This window comes from Ziziphus jujuba, chromosome 8 (genome assembly GCF_031755915.1).
Source record: "Ziziphus jujuba cultivar Dongzao chromosome 8, ASM3175591v1".
Classification (NCBI taxonomy): Eukaryota; Viridiplantae; Streptophyta; class Magnoliopsida; order Rosales; family Rhamnaceae; genus Ziziphus; species Ziziphus jujuba.
This window is the reverse complement of record NC_083386.1, coordinates 29,720,858-29,739,496: the sequence shown is the minus strand read 5'-3', so window position 1 is coordinate 29,739,496 and position 18,639 is coordinate 29,720,858. Positions and strand designations below refer to the sequence as shown.

Below are 18,639 nucleotides of genomic sequence, written 5' to 3'. Positions count from 1 at the left end.
GAACCCATGAAGCTAGGAATCTGAATCCCTCCAAATTTGTTGTTGCTCAGGTCTAGGTAACTCAGATGTTTCAGAGTAAGCAAACAAGGATTGAGCTTGCCCTTCAAAGCACCATTTTCGCCGAGAGTATTTCCAAGCTGGACTTCTTTGACGTAGCCAGTCAGTCTGTCACAGACAATTCCATTCCAGTGGCAGCAATCTGTTTCGACAACCCAAGAGACAAGCCTGTCTGATGGATCATCAAGATCTTGCTTGAATCCAAAAAGTACTTGTTTCTCACTTTCATTGCATGGTAAGCTAGAGTTTCTACTTCCAAATTAAGCCAACGATTATGGTATCAAATACAAAAAATCTTGCGAGAAAAAGATGAATTGTAGTTGTAGCTCTGAGGGATCTCATCATGATCATGATCATACATTAACTAGCAGGTGATGATGGGGCATAAAACTAGTTCTTGTTGCTAATCATGCCTTGCCTGTGGCTAGCAGTTTTCATGTTAAAAAGCATTGCAAAGCTAAAACGTTCCAAATGCTTCCGATACTTTTTAAGGATTTTTAACATATTCTGCAAAATACTATATATATATATATATATATATATACTGACATACCTAACATATGTAAAAGGTTTCACAGATGAGTCTTAAAAGGTGTCACATTGCATGATTCAAACAATAAGGCCGGCCTGAGATTTACCTTATAGAGTGCTTTTCTATAAATATTTGGAAAAACAAATACAAATAATATACAAAATCAATATAGATATATATGTATATATATATATATATATATACATTTCACTTAAAATTAACTTTTCTAGCACTTTTTTTTTTTTTTTTTTGGAATAATACTCTTAGCATTTTTATATAACCTTGTGGTTGTAATATTCTTAAAACATTCAAACATATTAATTAAGTGCCCTATTATATATTAATCAAGGCCAGCCTTGCAAAGAATAATATGTATATAGGGAGTGAGAGGGAATCATTGCCAGGTAACTAAACAGATGATGAAATTCAAACCATTTCACTTTTTTTTTTTTTTTTTTCAATTTTCTGGAGTTGAATTGCTTCTTTATTTTAGGGTCGACATCTAAAGTAGATACATTTTTTCTTTTTGATCTTCCATAGTTGATACTCTCTTATTTTGGCCATCTTCTAAAATTTAAACTTACTACGTAAGACATACATATCCAATGCACAAATACGGCCAAGATCGTGAAAGAGAATATTAAGGAACATTTAATTCTGTTGATTGCATAGAATATTATGGAACATATAATTTTGTTCATTGCATAGAGCTGCAAACATATTCAAAAGTGAATGCTACTTGGTATGCCACCATGATTTTTATTACATATTACTTGATGAATCGAATATCAGACCTTGTGGATTAACTTTCTATTTATAATTATTTATCTGATTTATTTTAGAATGCAGAATGTTCCACAAGGAAAGCTTTACAAGGGAACCAAATCGTTCGCACGTTTTGGTATGAAGACGAATAGAATTGCAGGCTTTATCAATGAGGATTGCAAGTTGGAGCAAGTAACTTCTCCATTGTGTGACCCATTACAAACCCATTATCATGACCCGGCTGCTAACATACACAAAGCTAAATATTTTGCCTCAGTAGGTTAAAAGCCCATTCAACAAATTAATATCAAATTGATGAATAAATATAAGAAATATGCCTAATAGTGAAGCATCAATAACTCATTCTAAATGCAATATAAACCAGAGAGTTACTGAAATAATTGATTGTTTATATCCAACTGAGCATGCCCAAAAAGCACTAAAGATAATATTTTAAATAATTGCAGATTCTACGGTGCCTAAAATATTTTACTTACACGCATTTCTCATGCCTGCATTCATGGAAATAAGCTTCATAAACATTTTCCCTATTAGATTTAATAGAATCCATCCAACTCATATAGAAACACATTCTGTTCTGTATACAATCCTAAGGAACCCTCCACCTACTCCAAAATAAACAGTGATTTTACCAATGCCGAAAATGGACCAAAATGAAAGCTAGAAAACCCCCCAAAATGCTGATGATAACAGCATATTGCCCTGCGATTGATGCTAAGAACATGAATTGCTAGAAGTGTTTGGGCTGAAATATTTGCCAACATTAGGTGAACTGTCTTCTCATATAAGTGTCTTCATGTACAAAAACTGGATCTTGCGAATTCTGTGGTGGAAATTGAGGTTGTCCCATGGCTATGCCCCCCTGATTAGGAGCAGAACTACCCCACAGAGGGGTATTGTTCTTTGCTGAAGTTAAGGTGAGATAATAGAGAATTCCAAGGGTCACACTTGCAAAAGATAAGACGGCACCACCAGCAAAGACTCCTGGTTTAACAACATAACAGTAATAGTTACCAAAATACATGCTTTCTACTCCATGTTCATCGTTAAGTGCAGCACCAGTGAGCAACAGAAGAAATGCTATAACAAATGTGAACCTGCATAAGCACAATGTTAACTTCACAAATTTTTGATCCATTTGAAAATGGACACAAAGAAGAACATATCAAACTAATATAAATAAGAACCAAGCATCTTTATATAATCCTGCTTATGAAAAATGGGCTCTGTGATTCACTAAAAATACAAAGAAAGAAGAAAGAACAAGGCCTCTCCAGTAGATTGTCTGTTAATTGCTAGCCTTCTTTATTTAGCACTAATAAATTATAATTTTTAAGATAAGAGAAAGTCTTGTACCAAAAAGAATGGTTTATTAACAAGAGACAAATAAGAATTACCAGGAAACGACAAAGCAGACCAGTGCTATCGTCCAATTAGAGTTGGAAGGTCGGGGGCTTCTTTTGCAACAAATACAACCTGTTGTAACATTTATTATTATTTGAGCTATCATAAGAGAAACTGCAGAAGTTAAACCAAGAGCCATAGCAGGACTCCGAGGGTATGCACATTGAGTGGTAGAGGTAAATTGAACCTCAGAACCCTGTAGAATTATAACAACAGTATCAACAATTTTAGCTTGGTAGAATCTAAAGCCAAGGTAAGAGGCACTTATCTGATTAACTACTACACATTCAAAAATTGTGCAATGAACATATGTAAATGACTTTACCATACAGGAACTATCTGCATTCTCTCAATCTTATGACATAAAATGGCTCCCAATTGTAACAATATAAAGGGAGCCGAAAGGAGAGGAAGATGCTACCATTTAGCATCCCAAATGTTTTCCAACTACAAACTAATAAACCATGTAACCATCCTCCACCCCATCCCTAATATGAAAACATAAAAATAAGAGCAGCATGTATTGTAAAGGGGCCACTATCTTGTTCAATGAGCAGAGTATGATGGTTGATGAGGGCAGCTTTTGGGCCATAATGATAAAAAATTCAGTAAATGTTAGCTTTAATTTAAGAAAACCAATAATTATTATACAGCACAACTTAATATCCAATTGCTAGAAAGATACATAAGAATTATTTCATACAAGCAGGAACAACATGTTTAGTACTAAAAGTGGTAAAACAACAATGAAAACACCCAGCAACTGACGCATAAACAACTTCATACTAATAATGGTAGGTAACCAAAGGCCTAACGGAAACAGTAAAGACTTTCTGGTTCTCCATTAGGACAGAATTGATGATCAGTTTGCATGCAAAATCAAAAAGAATAATCAACAGATTCACACTCATACACCCAAAAGATTGTAATTATATTGTTCGTCCCAATATCAATAATGTCATAAAAAATTAGTCAGACAATGAAATTTTGTTGGTTCCCTGGGAAGAAATTTCAATTAACTTTATATTGAATGCTTAACAAAAACTTTTGACCTGGTATTGTAGTAATTGTACTGATTATTAACATCATTATTTTGGTCCACATAAAGTGTATCAAATAAACCATTTTAAATTATGAAGTAACATAAATTTTGAGTCCTAAAAGGTAAATAATGATGATGTATCTAAACTAGAATTACCAAATTCGAATGGGAAAGCTACCCCGCTGTCATTTAACCTTCCCTTATGGCACAACAAGATAAAACCTAATAGCACTGGATATTTGTAATTTCATTTTTTTCCCTTTAAAAACAAACAAAATAAAAGAAATTCATCGCCCTTCTCAGCTTACAGACAGAGCAGCAGAGCAATATTTAAATTATACAGAGTAGATAAATATTAAGGGAAAAGTATATGAAATATAAATCAAAAGGCAATGGAAGGTCAAGCGATTCATAAGAAAGTGTCCCTCAAGAAAGAAATGGAGGAAAAAAATATATATATTTAAAAATTGGAACTTTAAACTCTGTATTTTCCATGCTTTCAAGTGTCCCACTCAATATTTCAGATTGAACTATACTTGGTTCAGTTTATAAACATTTCCAGAAACAAAACCAGCAAGTAAAATCATCTAAAAATGTGTCCTTGGATTTGCAATTCTCATTTTTCACAGCACCCAAACAGAGGGTTGGAAATAAAGGAGCAAGATGATTATAAAAAAGAGGCAAAAAAAAAAAAAAGCACTCTGATCGATACCCAAAAAATAAAAATAAAAACATATGGAGGAAAAGACAATAAGATCTAAGAAAAACCCATAAACCAGTTACCTTAATCCTAGTACCCTCTGCACCAAAACCAGAGGCAGCTGATAGAAGACCCAACAATCCCAAGACAGAGCACACCAACAAAACCTTTTTCTCCATCCCTTTCTCTCTAGTTGCTCAATCTTGAGTCTTACCTGCTAAAATCCTCTCCTCTCTACAAAAGCGCTTAGATATTTATCTCTTTGTATGTAACTTGGAAGAGAAAACGTAAAGTTGGTGAGAGGAACTGTGGTTTTCTTTTTTCTTCTTTTTTTTTATTTTTTTTTTTATTTTTTAGCAAGAGGAACTGTCTAAGAGTATTGCAGACATGACTGCTAGCATGATCATAGGCAGCCACTGACACCAAAAAAAAAAAAAAAAAAAACAAAAAAGTGGAAAATAGTACTACCATCAAAAGCATCTGGGCAGATTCTTTTTTATATCTTTTTTCTTTCCATGGGTAAGATTCTTTTTATTGGTTATTAACTCTCTATTTAGAACATTAATAATACTTTTTAAGTCTCTAGGCACTAAACAGACACTAAACGTGATCACCATTTATTTGATATAAATAGTAATTATTTTTAAAAAATTCAAATAATAATTTATCAGAAAAAATCATTTAATACGAAACACGGAAACAAATATTTATACTACCTCTATTAGTTTCCGATAAAAATAAATAAATAGTAGAATCGAAATTGTCTCAAGATATTAACTTCAAATATACTATTACTATTCCAAGAATCCATAATACCTGACGTGTCTGGATCGACAAAGACAAATATTGACTTAAAATACTTATAAAATGAAAATCTTCGTTATTTGTTTGAGAAATTTTTTACAATTATAAAATAATTTTATATTGTTTTTGTATATTTTTATTTAAATATATAAAATAATTTTATATAATATTTTTAATACTTAAAATATTTAAAATTTATAGGATTTTAATTAAGTTAAAAAATATTTTTTTTTAATAAATCAAATACAATACTATGAAAATTTTTAATATATTTTAATAAAATTGATAGTTATAGAAATTTTACAAATTTTTTTTTTTGTTTAGAACATTTTTTAACAATGGAAAAATATATTTATTGAAATGTTCGATTTCAAATTATGAAAATCTTTAAAAATATTCGGTTGTATATTTATGAATATATTTGAAATATTCAATCATATATTTTTTAATATATTTGAAATGTTCGTATTTAAAAAAATTTAATTATATAATTTTAAATACATTTGAGATGTTCAGTCGTATATTTCTAAATACATATAAAATATTTATATTTAAAAACACCTGATCGTTTATTTTTAAATAAATTTAAAATATTTAATTATATATTTTTTAATATATTTGAAATATTAAATCCTATAAATCTTAATACAAATATTTTTAATAATAATTTTAAATAAAATAAAAATATAATTTTATAATAAAACATTATACTAGTTATTTGGTAGTACAACTAAGAACTTCCCTTATTTATTTTCAGATTTAAATAATAAATTCCTATAATATGATATAATAGAATCAAAATGCGGTAAGCATTGCTTTTATTACTCTCTAAATTTGCTCAAGTATCCAAAATTAGTTGGTGCTTATTGGACCGATCATATATTTTTATTTGACTGGGCCTTATCTACTTCTGACAACACTAAATGGGCCAGGCAAAGTCATTTTCACATAACACTGTTTTCCACACCCATCACTCTACGTTATTTAAATGGAGAATTTTCTTTCTTTCTTCTTTTGTTCCCCCCCGCCCCCCCGGCCGCGAAATACGTTGAATAGGAAATCTTAAGGGAATACATATACGTTATAGGCACTTATGTTAGGCTCATATAAAACTATATTTTATACATGAGAAATCAATTCTAAGATCAAAACCACCTATCATGCAATCCATCAAGATTAACAATTATCTTTGAGTATTTCAGGTTCCACTTCGGAGGGCAATATCAGTAAACAAAACACCTCAATGGATAAATATAGTAATCTAACTTGCTAAACCTTTGCACAAATACAGCGTCTCCAACATCAAGTTTAGACCAAGTTTATATTTCCTTCTACAAGTGTTTCTTCACTGGGTCCGCATAATCAGCAGCATGGTATACTGAAGCCCTCAGCAAAGTACCCTTTTGCTTAATCAACTCAAATACACACACATCACCTTCTTTCAAATTGTTGTCATTCTTAAATGCAGCCCATCCCTGGCTTATTCTCTTAACCGACGCTGTACCATTTAAGGTTCTGCACTTCAACCACCACTTCTTTCCATTAAATGCCTCAACTTTTATGAATCCCGAACCACGCTGCATGTACTTGGTTGCAAATTCCGCTGGCACATCCTGCATAAAGTTAGAGAAAACAGTGATTAAAAATAAAATAAAAAATTACAAGTTACAGCTATATCTTACTAGTAATGGAACAAGAAAGTTGAGGTCAAAAAGAGCAAATTTGGTATTGATAATGTATAAGGCTCACTGCATAGTAGTTTTTCAGATTGTATTTGCTCAAGAGAACCAAGAAAGAAGGATGTTTGCGCTTGCAATTTCTGGCAGCAAGCATTGCCCTCTCACTTTCCTTTGTCATAGGTTTTGTTTTAGGACAGAAGAAAAATCTACTAAAGAACATAGGTTCATCTTCATCTGTTGATGGCAAATCTTGTGGACAATCCATTTCGTTTTCCTCCACTTTGCCTCCCATTGATATATCCTCAGCACCTATTCCTACTTGATCTGCCTGCCCTTCAAATTTACAATTTTTGCCCCCTCGAGCTACTTTGCACTTCAGAGAAGTAGCTCTTTGGCAAAGCTTCTTCCTTTTATTACCAACTCGTTGATGTTCTAAAATTTCATAATCATCATCATCTGCAGCTTCCTCCTCATGATCTTCTGAACCTTGCTTGTCAAAATTAGGCTCCACATCAGCACGGCTTAGACAATTACTTGGGTAATCAATCTCGGTAGCAGTCTTATCAAATATACAAACATGGAATTTGGAAAAACCCTCATATCTAAATACTAAAAAGTAGCCAAAACCTATGGAGTGGTATTCCACAAATTCCTGCCAACCATCAACAAACAGAATTCTACCCTCAGCTTTCTGCAAACCCAGTTTCCAAGAGCGACCACTGGGAATTGTGATGGTAGCAATTGCAGACAGTTCATTCCCAAATTTCTTCACAAATTTTTTTGGGATTTTCTGCAAGACCCAGATTTAGATTAGATTCCCTTCATTGAAAAAATTCAATTACCTGAAACACATCCTCATTTTTCTTTACAAATTACAGGTTTGCTTGTAATCTCCATTCAAAATGAGGTTTCAAACTTGTTCTTTTTAGTGGATTCAAAAATTAATCATATTGTTAATAAAAAGATTAAACCCATAATTTTAACTGAAATATTGGATTTCACATTGCAAATGAAATCTTAATTGTCCATAGCAAATTCCCGATTCACTCAAATTCCAAACTTTGTTTCTAACGAAACAAACTGGAATTCAGAATCAAGATAAAGGCATGAATCTATGAATACCCAGAATGGCAAAGAAACAAAAATAGCTAAGAAGGGGAAAAGTCAAACAGTAAAAAAAAAAAAAAAAAAATTTGCTGTGAAAAAGTTTAACGTGAAATAGAAACAGCATACTTTTGGATCTAAAGTCCGTGAATGTCTCTAGGATTACCAAGAAACAGAGACATTATGAAGTAATTCGCACAAGCTCGCATACATTTTAATTATCTTAAGCTAAAAGAATTAAACCATGCAACAAAATCACTCACTACACGCTTCATGCTCAGAATGATAACAAAAAGATAGTCTATATTTAGCTTCCACTAGATTTTCTCACAAACCAAACATTAAAAAAAAAAAAAAAACAAAACAAAAAAAAACAAAAAAAAAAATAAAAAACAAAAAACAAAAACAAAAACAAAAAACAAAAAAAACAAAATTTTACCAAGTTTTGGTCTTTGAGAGTGGATGAACTTATTATCTTGAAGAAATGCGATGGCGAATATGAACTCTTCATAGCATTGCCGCTGCTACCTACACTGTTCCAGCGATTACTCTGATTAGCAGCCATAAAATAGCGCCAAGCCAAAAAAAAAAAAAAATTATAATAATAAATACATAAAAAGGAGTACTTTCTCTTTCTTCTTCTGTCGTTGGAGTTGTTTTGACTAAATAATAAATAAATTTTATATTCAACAATTCAGAAAAATAAAAATTTTACAGTCTATTACTTTCAAAAAATAAGAACTGTATCTTTTTGCGTTAAATTAATAGCTTTCTTTTTTCTTTTTTTGGTTGAATGAAAAGTTAATACAATTAATATATATTATAAAATTATATTTTGTATTTCAAAAAAGATTCAGTGAGCTCTTGAAAACCGAAACAGATATTTAGATATTTATAATGGTAGAATATTTTTATGTATGTATAAAAATATGAATTCAAATCATAAAAAAAATAAATTTAAATAATTTATAAATTAAATAAATTATTAAAAAAATAACTATTGAAAAAACATTTCAGATATATAAATTTCGAAAAAGATCTATGAAGTGTCGTGACATCTCTGAATTTTTATATTTTTAAAATTTTTTGTGACGAGATACATGAGTTAAAGTATGTCTTTTCTTTTCTTTTTCTTTTTTTTTTTTGGTAAATGTGTTAAAATATATCTGTTTGTTAACAAATTCTATTAAAATTTAATATTTAATAAAGCAAAGAAGATGGACATGTATTTTTAAAAAACCAGAATTAATCGGTATCTTATTGGACCAATCACATATTTTCTGTTTGCCTGGGCTTGTCTCCTTTTGAGAAACACTTAATGGGCCAGCAAAGGCCTTTTTCTCAGAATTCTGGTTCCCACTAAAAGCCCATTACTCTGCTTCCCTAGATTGGGGAATCTTAAAAGCATACATTGCAAAATTTATATTTGGATAATATATAAACAATCAAATTCTAAAATCAAAACCATACACCAAGCAAGTTAAACCATCAACATACATCCATTAAGATCAAAGAGTATTATGCCAGGTCCTATTTGGGTGGGCCATATCAGTAAAGAAAAACACCCAAAAAGACATTTATGGCTGGTTATCCAGTTTGTTAATCACTTAATCCCTTCCACATATAGAACATCTTCAAGTTTCAAAAGTTAAGAAACAAGTTTAAATTTACTTCTTCAACCGTTTCTTTACTGGGTCTGCATAATCAGCAGCATGGTATATTGAAGCCCTCAGCAGAGTACCCTTTTGCTTGATCAGCTCAAATACACAGATATCACCTTCTTTCAAATTGAATTCATTCTTAAATGCACTCCACCCTCCGCTTATTCTCTTAACCAAGCTCCTACCATTTCTGAATCTGCATTTCATTTGCCATTGCTTACCATTTATTGACTGAATGTTTATGAATTCCGAACAACTTCGCATGTATTTCATCACAAATTCCCCAGGCACATCCTGTACAAAGTTACAAAAGGATTACAGCTATCGTATGTTATTTGTAACAGAAAATGGAACAAGAACATTAAGGCCACAAAAGGGTAAATTGTTATGTATAAATATGCTCGAACTCACTACAAAAGAGCAGGCAACGTTGCGCTTGCGCAGCAGAACCAAGAAACAAGGATGTGTGTGCTTGCAAGTTCTGGCAGCATGGAATGCCCTCTCAGTTTCCTTGGACATCACAGGCTTTCTTCTACAACGATAGAAAGATTTGCTAATGATCATGAGTTCCTCTTCATCTTCGTCATTTGCTGACAAATCGTGTGAGCAATGAGTTCCGTTTTCAATCTTCATTTTGCCTCTCGTGGTTCTATTTGCATCACCTAATCCTACTTGTTCTGCCTGCCCTTCAAGTTCACAATTTTTGCTCCTTTTAGCTGCTTTGCACTTCAGAGAAGTAACTCTTTTGTCAAGCTTCTTCCTTTTTCTACCACCATCTTGTTGATCTGTATATTGCTCTGAGATTTCATCATGATCATCATCTGCAACTACCTGCTCAACATTTTCTGAATATTGCTTGTTACTGCTTCTGCCATGGCATGGGTAATCAATCTCAGTAGCAGTCTTATCAAATATGCAGACATTGAATTTCGAAAACCCTTGGTATCCAAATAATAAAAAGTAGCCAGAATCTATGGAGTGGTATTCCACAAATTCTTGCCAACCATCAACAAACAAAATTGCCCTCTCAGCTTTCTTCAAACCCAGTTGCCAAGTGCGACCATTGGAAACCGTGACGGTAGCAACTTCAGACAATTCATCGCCAAATTTCTTTACAAACTTTGATGGGATTTCCTGGCAAAACCAGACTTATATACTTCCATAGTTCCAAATTTCCAATGACAAATTGCAATAATGTACAGATTTGCTAGCCTCCGTTGAACTGAGGTTTCAAAGTTGTTTCTTAAATTTTGTTGATTGAGATATTAATCATATTGCAATAACCGGAACAAAACCCAAAATTTAACTCACACGTTTGGTTTAACATGGCAAATGAAATCTCAATTGGCCGTAGCAAATTTCCAAGTCTCACTAAAAGTCCAAACTGTGTTAGTGACGAAATAAATAGAAATTTTGAAACAAAAGAAGTCACAAATTTTGTGATTACACAATAAACAAACGTAGCTAATAAAGAGGAAAAGTAAAAAAAGTTAAAAACTTTTTTCACTCTGGGAAAAGATAACTTGAACATACTGACAGAAACAGCATATTTGCGAATCTTTCATGGATACCTTGGACTACGAAAAACAGAGACATTATGAAGTAAGCAGTGTATTCAACGTGCATACAACAAAAAGCCAAAAACCAAAATGCCAGTAACATTTTCTCTAGAGACTTCATGCTCAAAAAAGGAACAAAAAGTTAGTTTGTAACCAGCTTCAACTGTGTTTTTCGCATAAACCAAAATAGGAAATTTTATTTTATTTTATTTTGGTCAACAAAGAAATGAAAAAGAAAAAGAGCAAACTTTACCAGTTTTTGGTCTGCAAGGATGGAGGGATATATAATCTTGAAGAAATGAGATGGAGGACCTGATCTCTGCTTAGTATAGCCGCTACCAGCTACATTTTCCCGGCGATCCCATGGCTTAGCAGCCATGAATAACCCCAACTTCGAGGAAAAGCTACTTCAGCTGGAGATTTTTTTTTTTGGCCCTTTTTCTTTTTCTTTTCCCTTCTTCTATGGCTTGATTTAAAGTTGATTTGGACATCAATACATTTGTTTCTTTTTTCTTAACCATGTAACTTTTACCCTGTTTCAGCCCAAAAAAAAAAAAAAGAAAAAGAAAAAAAATGTAACTTTAACCCTGATTTTCATCAGAGAAAAATAAATAAGTAAATAAATAAAACTATTTTTTACCCTTTGCTCGAGATAAAAACAAAAAAATATAAATATATAAAATAAATGTAGCAAAGCCTGTTTGGATATGATGGCCAGTCTGTGTCAGTGTCACTTGCCAGGGTTGTACAGCACGAGTGACTCTGTAAACGTGTTTCAAATTTCAATGAGACATATAAGAAAGATAAAACTACAAAATAACCAATGGGCAACTATAAAAAACAAGAACAAAAATTCAGATTTTAATCAAATGTAGACGTCGTACACTGTGACCAGAAAAAAAAAAAAACCTTTAAACGAAGAAACTCCTAGACTGTCACGCATTTGATTAAAGTTTTATTTCTTCCAGAGCCACGTAAATCAATTACAGCCAGTCCTAAGGACGACCTCAGACCACACCTAAAAATCAGCAACCTAAAGCATTGTTCACCAGTTAGGCTTTCAACCAAATTATTTGATTTATTTGTCCTATGATCTTAGCCAAATAATAAGAGTTTAACACTCATAATATTGATTTTCATGTAACTCAATAATAATTCTAGAAATTGATATTGTTATCAAACTCTCCAAAATTGGTCCACCTTATCCAGTTTCCTTCCGAACACAAGAAACTTAACCAGCTCCTTAATTTACAATACCCTTTTATTAATACTACCTCTCATAATATTATTTTCCTGCGATCCCATTATTTTTTTACAATCTTCATATACCCAAATTAGATCAAACATATAATTTAAAAAAAAAAAAGATTATAAATCTCAAAAACAAGATTTATAAAATACCGTGACATGTCTGAATTTCTTACTTTCCATTTTTTTTTAAATTAAACATTTAAACGCTGAAAACAATATATATATATATATATATATATATATTTCAAAACTTTCAATTTCAAAAAAGATTATAAATTTCAAGAAAAGATTAATAAATATCATGACATGTCTGCATTTTTTGATTTTGATTTTTTAATTTTTTTTGAAAAAGATGATGTGTGTTAATATATATCTCTTTGTTAACAAATTCTGTTCAAACGTTATAAAGAAAAGAATATACGACATATATTCTTATACCGGAATTAATGCGTATCAAACTGGACCGATCATCTATTTCTGTTTGACTGGGCTCCGTCATCTTTTGAGAACAGTAAGTGGGCTATCAAAAGCCCTTTTCTCAAAACAGAGTTTCCCAATTACAAGCCATTGTTCTGCTTTCCATGAACTGGAAGTCCTTAAAAGCATATATGCAATAATTATATTTGCATGTATAAACAATCAAATTTTCAGATCAAAACCTAAACCCATCAAGATTAACGACTATCTTAGTGTATGCCAAGATCCCTTTAGGTTGGCCATATAAGTGAACAAAGATACCCAAAAATCAAGATTAACGACTTTCTTAGAGTATCCAAGATCCCTTTAGGTTGGCCATATAAGTGAACAAAGATACCCAAAAAGATAGTAAGCCTATCTGGCTTTGTTTGTTGTTAATCCTTTGCACATATAGAACATCTCCAACTTCAAGTTTCAAAAGCTTACAATACAACAAGTTTAAACTTGCTTCTTCAAGCGTTTCTTTACTGGGTCTGCATATTCAGCAGCATGGTATACTGAAGCCCTCAGCAAAACACCATTTTGCTTGATAAGCTCAAAGACACACACATCACCTTCTTTCAAATTGTTGTCATTCTTAAATGCAGACCATCCATGGTTCATTCTCTTAGCCGAGTTTATACTGTATCTGAATGTGCATCTCATTTGCCACTGCTTTCCATTAAGTGCCTCAACTTGTATGAAATCAGAACAACTCTGCATGTATTTCACCACAAATTCACTAGGCACATCCTGCACGAAGTTGCATAAAATTACAACTCATATGTTATTTGTAATGGAACAAAAACATTAAGATTGTTATATATGAATAGGCTTGAACTCACTGCATAACTTCTCTCTATATTAGCTTTGCTCAAGATAACCAAGAAACAAGGATGTGTACGCTCGCAAGTTTTGGCAGCATGGAATGCCCTCTCAGTTTCCCTGGACATCAAAGGCTTTCTTTTAGAACCATATAAAGATTTGGTAATGAACATTAGTTCATCTTCATCTTCATGTTTCGCTGACAAATCGTGTGAGCGATGAGTTCTGTTTTCAATCTTCACTTTGCCTCTCATGGATCTATTTGCATAACCTAATCCTACTCGATCTGCCTGCTCTTCAAATTCACAATTTTCGCTCCTTTTAGTTCCTTTGCACTTCAGAGTAGTGGCACTTCTGTCAAGCTTCTTCCTTTTTCTACTACCAGCTGGTTGATCTGCATATTGCTCTGAAGTTTCATCATCTGTAACTTCTTCCTCAACATCTTCTGAACATTGCTTGGCATTGCTTATACCATTGCATGGGTAATCAATCTCAGTAGCAGTCTTATCAAATATGAAGACATTGAATTTCGAAAATCCTTGGTACCTAAATAATAAAAAGTAGCCAGAATCTATAGAATGATATTTCACAAATTCTTGCCAACCATCAACAATCGAAATTTTTCTCTCAGCTTTGTTCAAACCCAGTTGCCAAGTGCGACCATTGGGAACAGTGATGGTAGTAAATTCAGACAATTCATCGCCAAATTTCTTCACAAACTTTGCTGGGATTTTCTGCAAAACCAGACTTATAGACTATCCCTTAGCTTCAAATTTCCAATGTAAAATGTAATGCAGCATTACAGATTTGCTCAAAGCCTCTATTAAACTGAGGTTTCAAACTAGTTTCCTAAGTTCAGTTAATTGACATATTAATCTTATTGCAATAACAAGAACTAAACCCAAAACTTAATTCAAACGTTTGGTTTAGCATGGCAAATGAAATCTTGATTGTCACGTTGCAAATTCCTGAGTCTCACAAAAAAGTTCAAACTTTGGTAGTAACTAAATAAAAAATAAAAATAAATAAAAAGTCACAATTTTGTGATTTTTCAAGAAATTAAAATAGCTACTAAAGAGGGAAAGAAAAAAGTTAAAAACTTTTTTGCTGTAGGAAAATATAACTTGAACACACAGACAGAAACAGCATATTTGTGAATGTTCGACATGGACACCTTGGACTAAAAAACACAGAGACTATGAAGTATAAGCAGTTTGGTCCCGTGCACACAACAAACAGCCAGAACCAAATAAGACTTAACATTTTCTCTGAAGACTTCATGCTCAAAAAGGAACATGAAATTTAGTGTATATTTTGCTTCAACTGGGTTTCTTATAAACCAAACATACAATTTTTTTTTTTTTTTTTTTTTTGGGTCAACAAAGAAACGAAAAAGAAAAAAGAACAACTTTACCAGTTTTTGGTCTTCAAGGGTGGCAGAACATATAATCTTGAAGAAATGAGATAGAGAACCTGACTCCTGCATGGTATTGCTGCTACAACCTACTTCTTTCCGGCGATTCATTGGCTGACCAGCCATGAATATCCCAACTTAGAAGGAAAGCTACTTCAACTGCAGATTTTTTTTTTTTTTTTTTTTTTGTAATAAAGCTGTTTTTGCATATTAAGACATTTGTATTTTTTACTTTTACTATACGTTTTATCTTTGCTTACAGATAAAAACAATATAATATAATATATATGTGAATATACAAAAATTAAAAAATCTACCAAAGCTTGTTTTGATGTGATGCCTGATGACCGGTCTGTGCGTGTCACCTGCCAAGGTTGTACAGAGAAAATACTCAATAGGCAACGAGGGAAAAAGAAAAAGGAAAATTACATTACATCACACGCTGTATGTGACACCTAGTGTAAAAATCGTACCCTCTAAGTAACCATTTTTTCTTTAGTACAATTTGAGTGAAAAAGACGAAAAACCTTAAAGAGAGATATTTGTAGCCGAAAGTCTTTAGTTCGAGTTTTGTTATCTCCTACAAACCCAAATAAATTAATTAAAAAGTGTACGAAGTTTGGTTTCTCGGATTCTATACGAACAGGAAATTCGACATTCAAAGTTGGGTAAAACGTCATTATGATCATTGAGGAACGGTACTTCTGACCGACTTTCTGAGTCCATAATTCTTCTTCTGTTTCTTTAGAAAGGTTGTAAAATTTGCTTTTGTTTCCAATATTTTGATGGTTTTCTAATTTCAATACAACTCTAGTTCGGATTATGTTTACAAATTGCCAAAACAGAGATCTGGTTCTGTTTTCCACTCACTCTTGCTTAGGGAGTAAGTGTTTTCCATTCCCATTGCAACTCACGTTTTTTTATTTATAATCACATTTAATTGGGTAAAGTAATCAGGAATGTTCTATTTTTTTTTTTTTTAACTCAAAATTATACTTTCTAGATTCTTTTGTCAAGTTCCATCCAACTTAAAATAAGTACTGTTTTATTGGAACATTTATCAATATCTAAATAAAACTTTGAACAAGCAAAAGTCTAACCACATTACAAGTAATAAATTTCATATTGATTCCATATAGAAGAGATTCTTAGCTCGAAAATAAAATTTCCTTCCCAAGCATACAAGCCATAAACAAACTTCCTAACCATGAGTTAAGTTTTCTTCTCTACTAATTTGTATCAAGTAGTACAGACCTCTATGAAAGAACTTTCTGATACACCCAAAACACACATTTTATAAGATTCAAAAACCATTAAGAAAAAACTTACGAAATTAAAATACAAATTTGGGTGGACCAAGATGGTAAACAAAACACACAAAAAGATGCATGACATCTATAACACCAAGTTTCCATAGCTTAGACAAGTAATTTTGCATTAAAATTACCCAACCACTAGTTTTGCTGGATCTGCATAATTAGCAGTTCAAAAAGGTAGAGCTTTTGCTAGCCTTCTTCCTTTTCCTTCCACTTTGTTGACCTGCAGATTCATTTGAGACACTGTTTCTAAGAAATATGTTAGGTTTGTATTCTAAAATTTCAAAACCATCCTCATCATCATGTTTGTGATTTTTAAGGCTTGGTTGGGTACTCAATCTCAGTAGTACTCATATCAAATATGCACACATCAAAGGTTGAAAATTTTTTGTACTTAAATACTAAATGTATCCATAATCAAGAGAAAAATGTTCCACAAATCTCTGCCCATTATCAACAAAGAAAATTCTGTTTTCAGATTTCTCCAAACCCAGTTTCCATGTGCGACCATCAGGAACTTTGATGGCAGCAATTTAAGAAAGTTCATTGCCAAATTTTTTGGCGAACTTCACAGGTATTTTCTGCAAGAGAGCAAAGAATTAAACAACCTTAGTTTCAACGACTAACACTAAATTTACCGAAGCATATATATATATATATATATATATATATATAAATATATATGTTGGTCCAATAGATAAAACAACGTATTAATATTACTATTATTTTTTTGTTGAATCAACCAAAAATAAAGAATTTATGAAGTAAGCACTAGCTAACTTATATTTTTATCATACTTTTAGAAACCTTAATAAAAGAAGAAAAGCATGGAAATATATAATAAAAAGTGAAAATTCAAATGTAAAACATTCCCAATATCAATATTACAGATCAAGTTCATATTTACCAAAAAAATATATTAACAATGCAGAGTTCATGCAGAAAACTAAAAGGAAAAAAATTACATTTCTGTTCCACCATGTATGGCTTTCTCATATATATATATATATATATATATGAATGAAAGTTATTATTCATTTTTACCAGTCTTTGGACTTCAAGGGAAGTAAGTATTATCTTGAAGAAATGGATTGAAGAATCTGACTCCCCCAGCTTATTACATATATTTGCCCCTCCACTCCTTAGCAGCCATAGGAAACAAGAAATTAAAGATCTGTTTAATCATATTTTCTGTTTTCTGTTTGGTCATATTTTCTGTTTTTCTGTTTTTAAAATATTATTTTCAAAATAGAAAATAGAAAATTGTTTTCTGCTTTTTAACGCGAACAATGAACGTTTGACCATTAATACTTGAAAACAATTTTCAAAACTAAAAAACAAAAAACATGGTTGGCTAAACAATTTTTAATATTTTTTTTAAAAAAATTTCCTTTTTTTCTACCTTTTTTTTTTTTTTTTTTTACATAAAATGGACCTTTTTTTTTTTAACATACAAGGAAACTTATATATAATATACATAGCTATCATATATATATATATATATATATATTAATGCATTTACATATTAATGAATTATAAATATATATCAAAATATAATATAACATTTATTTTTTGTTGAACTTTTTTTTTTAATTATTATTAATTGATTAACATTATATATAATATTTATAGCTATATATATTTTTTGGGAATATTTCATCTAAACTCATAGGTTTACACTAATTTCAATTTAACCTCTCAGATTTTAAAATTACAACTAGGACTATTATAGGGATGTAGATGAAATTATTTTGAGGGATGTGAATAAAATAATAGAAAATAAAAATGAAGACTATTTGAAACTTGAGAGGAGATAATGACATTTTTAAAACCTTAGGGATTAAATTGAAATTAATACAAATCTGAAAAGGTTTATATGAAAATTTTTCCTAATTTTTTTGTTGATTATATGTATTTTATCAATATTTTTGTTAATGAGATAAAATTGCTAAATAATGCAGTGTATTTCTTCAAATGACTTGTTAATTTATTAAAGATATAAAAAGGATCATTATGATTAGTGTTAACATGTGCACTTTTAGCCTCCAA

The 18,639-nt window shown here is 31.4% G+C and overlaps 4 protein-coding genes across 4 annotated transcripts; all 4 read right to left on the bottom strand.

The window, feature by feature from the left end:
- Positions 1 to 1,699: 1,699 nt before the first annotated feature.
- On the bottom strand, positions 1,700 to 4,984 carry LOC125421649 (uncharacterized). The gene is made up of 3 exons (XM_048470914.2): positions 4,605 to 4,984; positions 2,773 to 2,975; positions 1,700 to 2,472 (listed from the first exon to the last, which is right to left on the bottom strand). The coding sequence occupies exons 1-3, from the start codon at positions 4,698 to 4,700 to the stop codon at positions 2,139 to 2,141; spliced, it is 633 nt and encodes a 210-aa protein (XP_048326871.1). The 5' UTR covers positions 4,701 to 4,984; the 3' UTR covers positions 1,700 to 2,138.
- Positions 4,985 to 6,462: 1,478 nt separating this feature from the next.
- On the bottom strand, positions 6,463 to 8,711 carry LOC107407564 (B3 domain-containing transcription factor VRN1). Its single transcript, XM_016014857.4, has 3 exons — positions 8,548 to 8,711; positions 7,075 to 7,794; positions 6,463 to 6,938 (listed from the first exon to the last, which is right to left on the bottom strand). Exons 1-3 carry the CDS (start codon positions 8,671 to 8,673, stop codon positions 6,657 to 6,659), a joined length of 1,128 nt encoding a protein of 375 aa, XP_015870343.2. The 5' UTR covers positions 8,674 to 8,711; the 3' UTR covers positions 6,463 to 6,656.
- An 877-nt stretch (positions 8,712 to 9,588) lies between these two features.
- LOC107409140 (B3 domain-containing transcription factor VRN1) lies at positions 9,589 to 11,813 on the bottom strand. Its single transcript, XM_016016577.4, has 3 exons — positions 11,582 to 11,813; positions 10,181 to 10,903; positions 9,589 to 10,063 (listed from the first exon to the last, which is right to left on the bottom strand). Exons 1-3 carry the CDS (start codon positions 11,705 to 11,707, stop codon positions 9,776 to 9,778), a joined length of 1,137 nt encoding a protein of 378 aa, XP_015872063.3. The 5' UTR covers positions 11,708 to 11,813; the 3' UTR covers positions 9,589 to 9,775.
- Positions 11,814 to 13,053: 1,240 nt separating this feature from the next.
- Positions 13,054 to 15,488, bottom strand: LOC107409773 (B3 domain-containing transcription factor VRN1). Its single transcript, XM_048470495.2, has 3 exons — positions 15,275 to 15,488; positions 13,881 to 14,594; positions 13,054 to 13,788 (listed from the first exon to the last, which is right to left on the bottom strand). The coding sequence occupies exons 1-3, from the start codon at positions 15,398 to 15,400 to the stop codon at positions 13,495 to 13,497; spliced, it is 1,134 nt and encodes a 377-aa protein (XP_048326452.1). The 5' UTR covers positions 15,401 to 15,488; the 3' UTR covers positions 13,054 to 13,494.
- Positions 15,489 to 18,639: the final 3,151 nt, after the last annotated feature.

Excerpts from the sequence above, each read along its gene's own strand:
- LOC107407564 (XM_016014857.4), bottom strand. The coding sequence starts at position 8,673 with ATGGCTGCTAATCAGAGTAATCGCTGGAACAGTGTAGGTAGCAGCGGC. Across the intron at positions 7,795-8,547 it reads CTCTCAAAGACCAAAACTTG|AAAATCCCAAAAAAATTTGT; the intron begins GTAAAATTTTGT and ends TGGGTCTTGCAG. Across the intron at positions 6,939-7,074 it reads ATCTGAAAAACTACTATGCA|GATGTGCCAGCGGAATTTGC; the intron begins GTGAGCCTTATA and ends AACTTTATGCAG.
- LOC107409773 (XM_048470495.2), bottom strand. The coding sequence starts at position 15,400 with ATGGCTGGTCAGCCAATGAATCGCCGGAAAGAAGTAGGTTGTAGCAGC. Across the intron at positions 14,595-15,274 it reads CCCTTGAAGACCAAAAACTG|AAAATCCCAGCAAAGTTTGT; the intron begins GTAAAGTTGTTC and ends CTGGTTTTGCAG. Across the intron at positions 13,789-13,880 it reads ATATAGAGAGAAGTTATGCA|GATGTGCCTAGTGAATTTGT; the intron begins GTGAGTTCAAGC and ends AACTTCGTGCAG.
- LOC107409140 (XM_016016577.4), bottom strand. The coding sequence starts at position 11,707 with ATGGCTGCTAAGCCATGGGATCGCCGGGAAAATGTAGCTGGTAGCGGC. Across the intron at positions 10,904-11,581 it reads TCCTTGCAGACCAAAAACTG|GAAATCCCATCAAAGTTTGT; the intron begins GTAAAGTTTGCT and ends TGGTTTTGCCAG. Across the intron at positions 10,064-10,180 it reads ACGTTGCCTGCTCTTTTGTA|GATGTGCCTGGGGAATTTGT; the intron begins GTGAGTTCGAGC and ends AACTTTGTACAG.
- LOC125421649 (XM_048470914.2), bottom strand. The coding sequence starts at position 4,700 with ATGGAGAAAAAGGTTTTGTTGGTGTGCTCTGTCTTGGGATTGTTGGGT. Across the intron at positions 2,976-4,604 it reads CAGAGGGTACTAGGATTAAG|GGTTCTGAGGTTCAATTTAC; the intron begins GTAACTGGTTTA and ends ATAATTCTACAG. Across the intron at positions 2,473-2,772 it reads GTCTGCTTTGTCGTTTCCTG|GTTCACATTTGTTATAGCAT; the intron begins GTAATTCTTATT and ends GTGCTTATGCAG.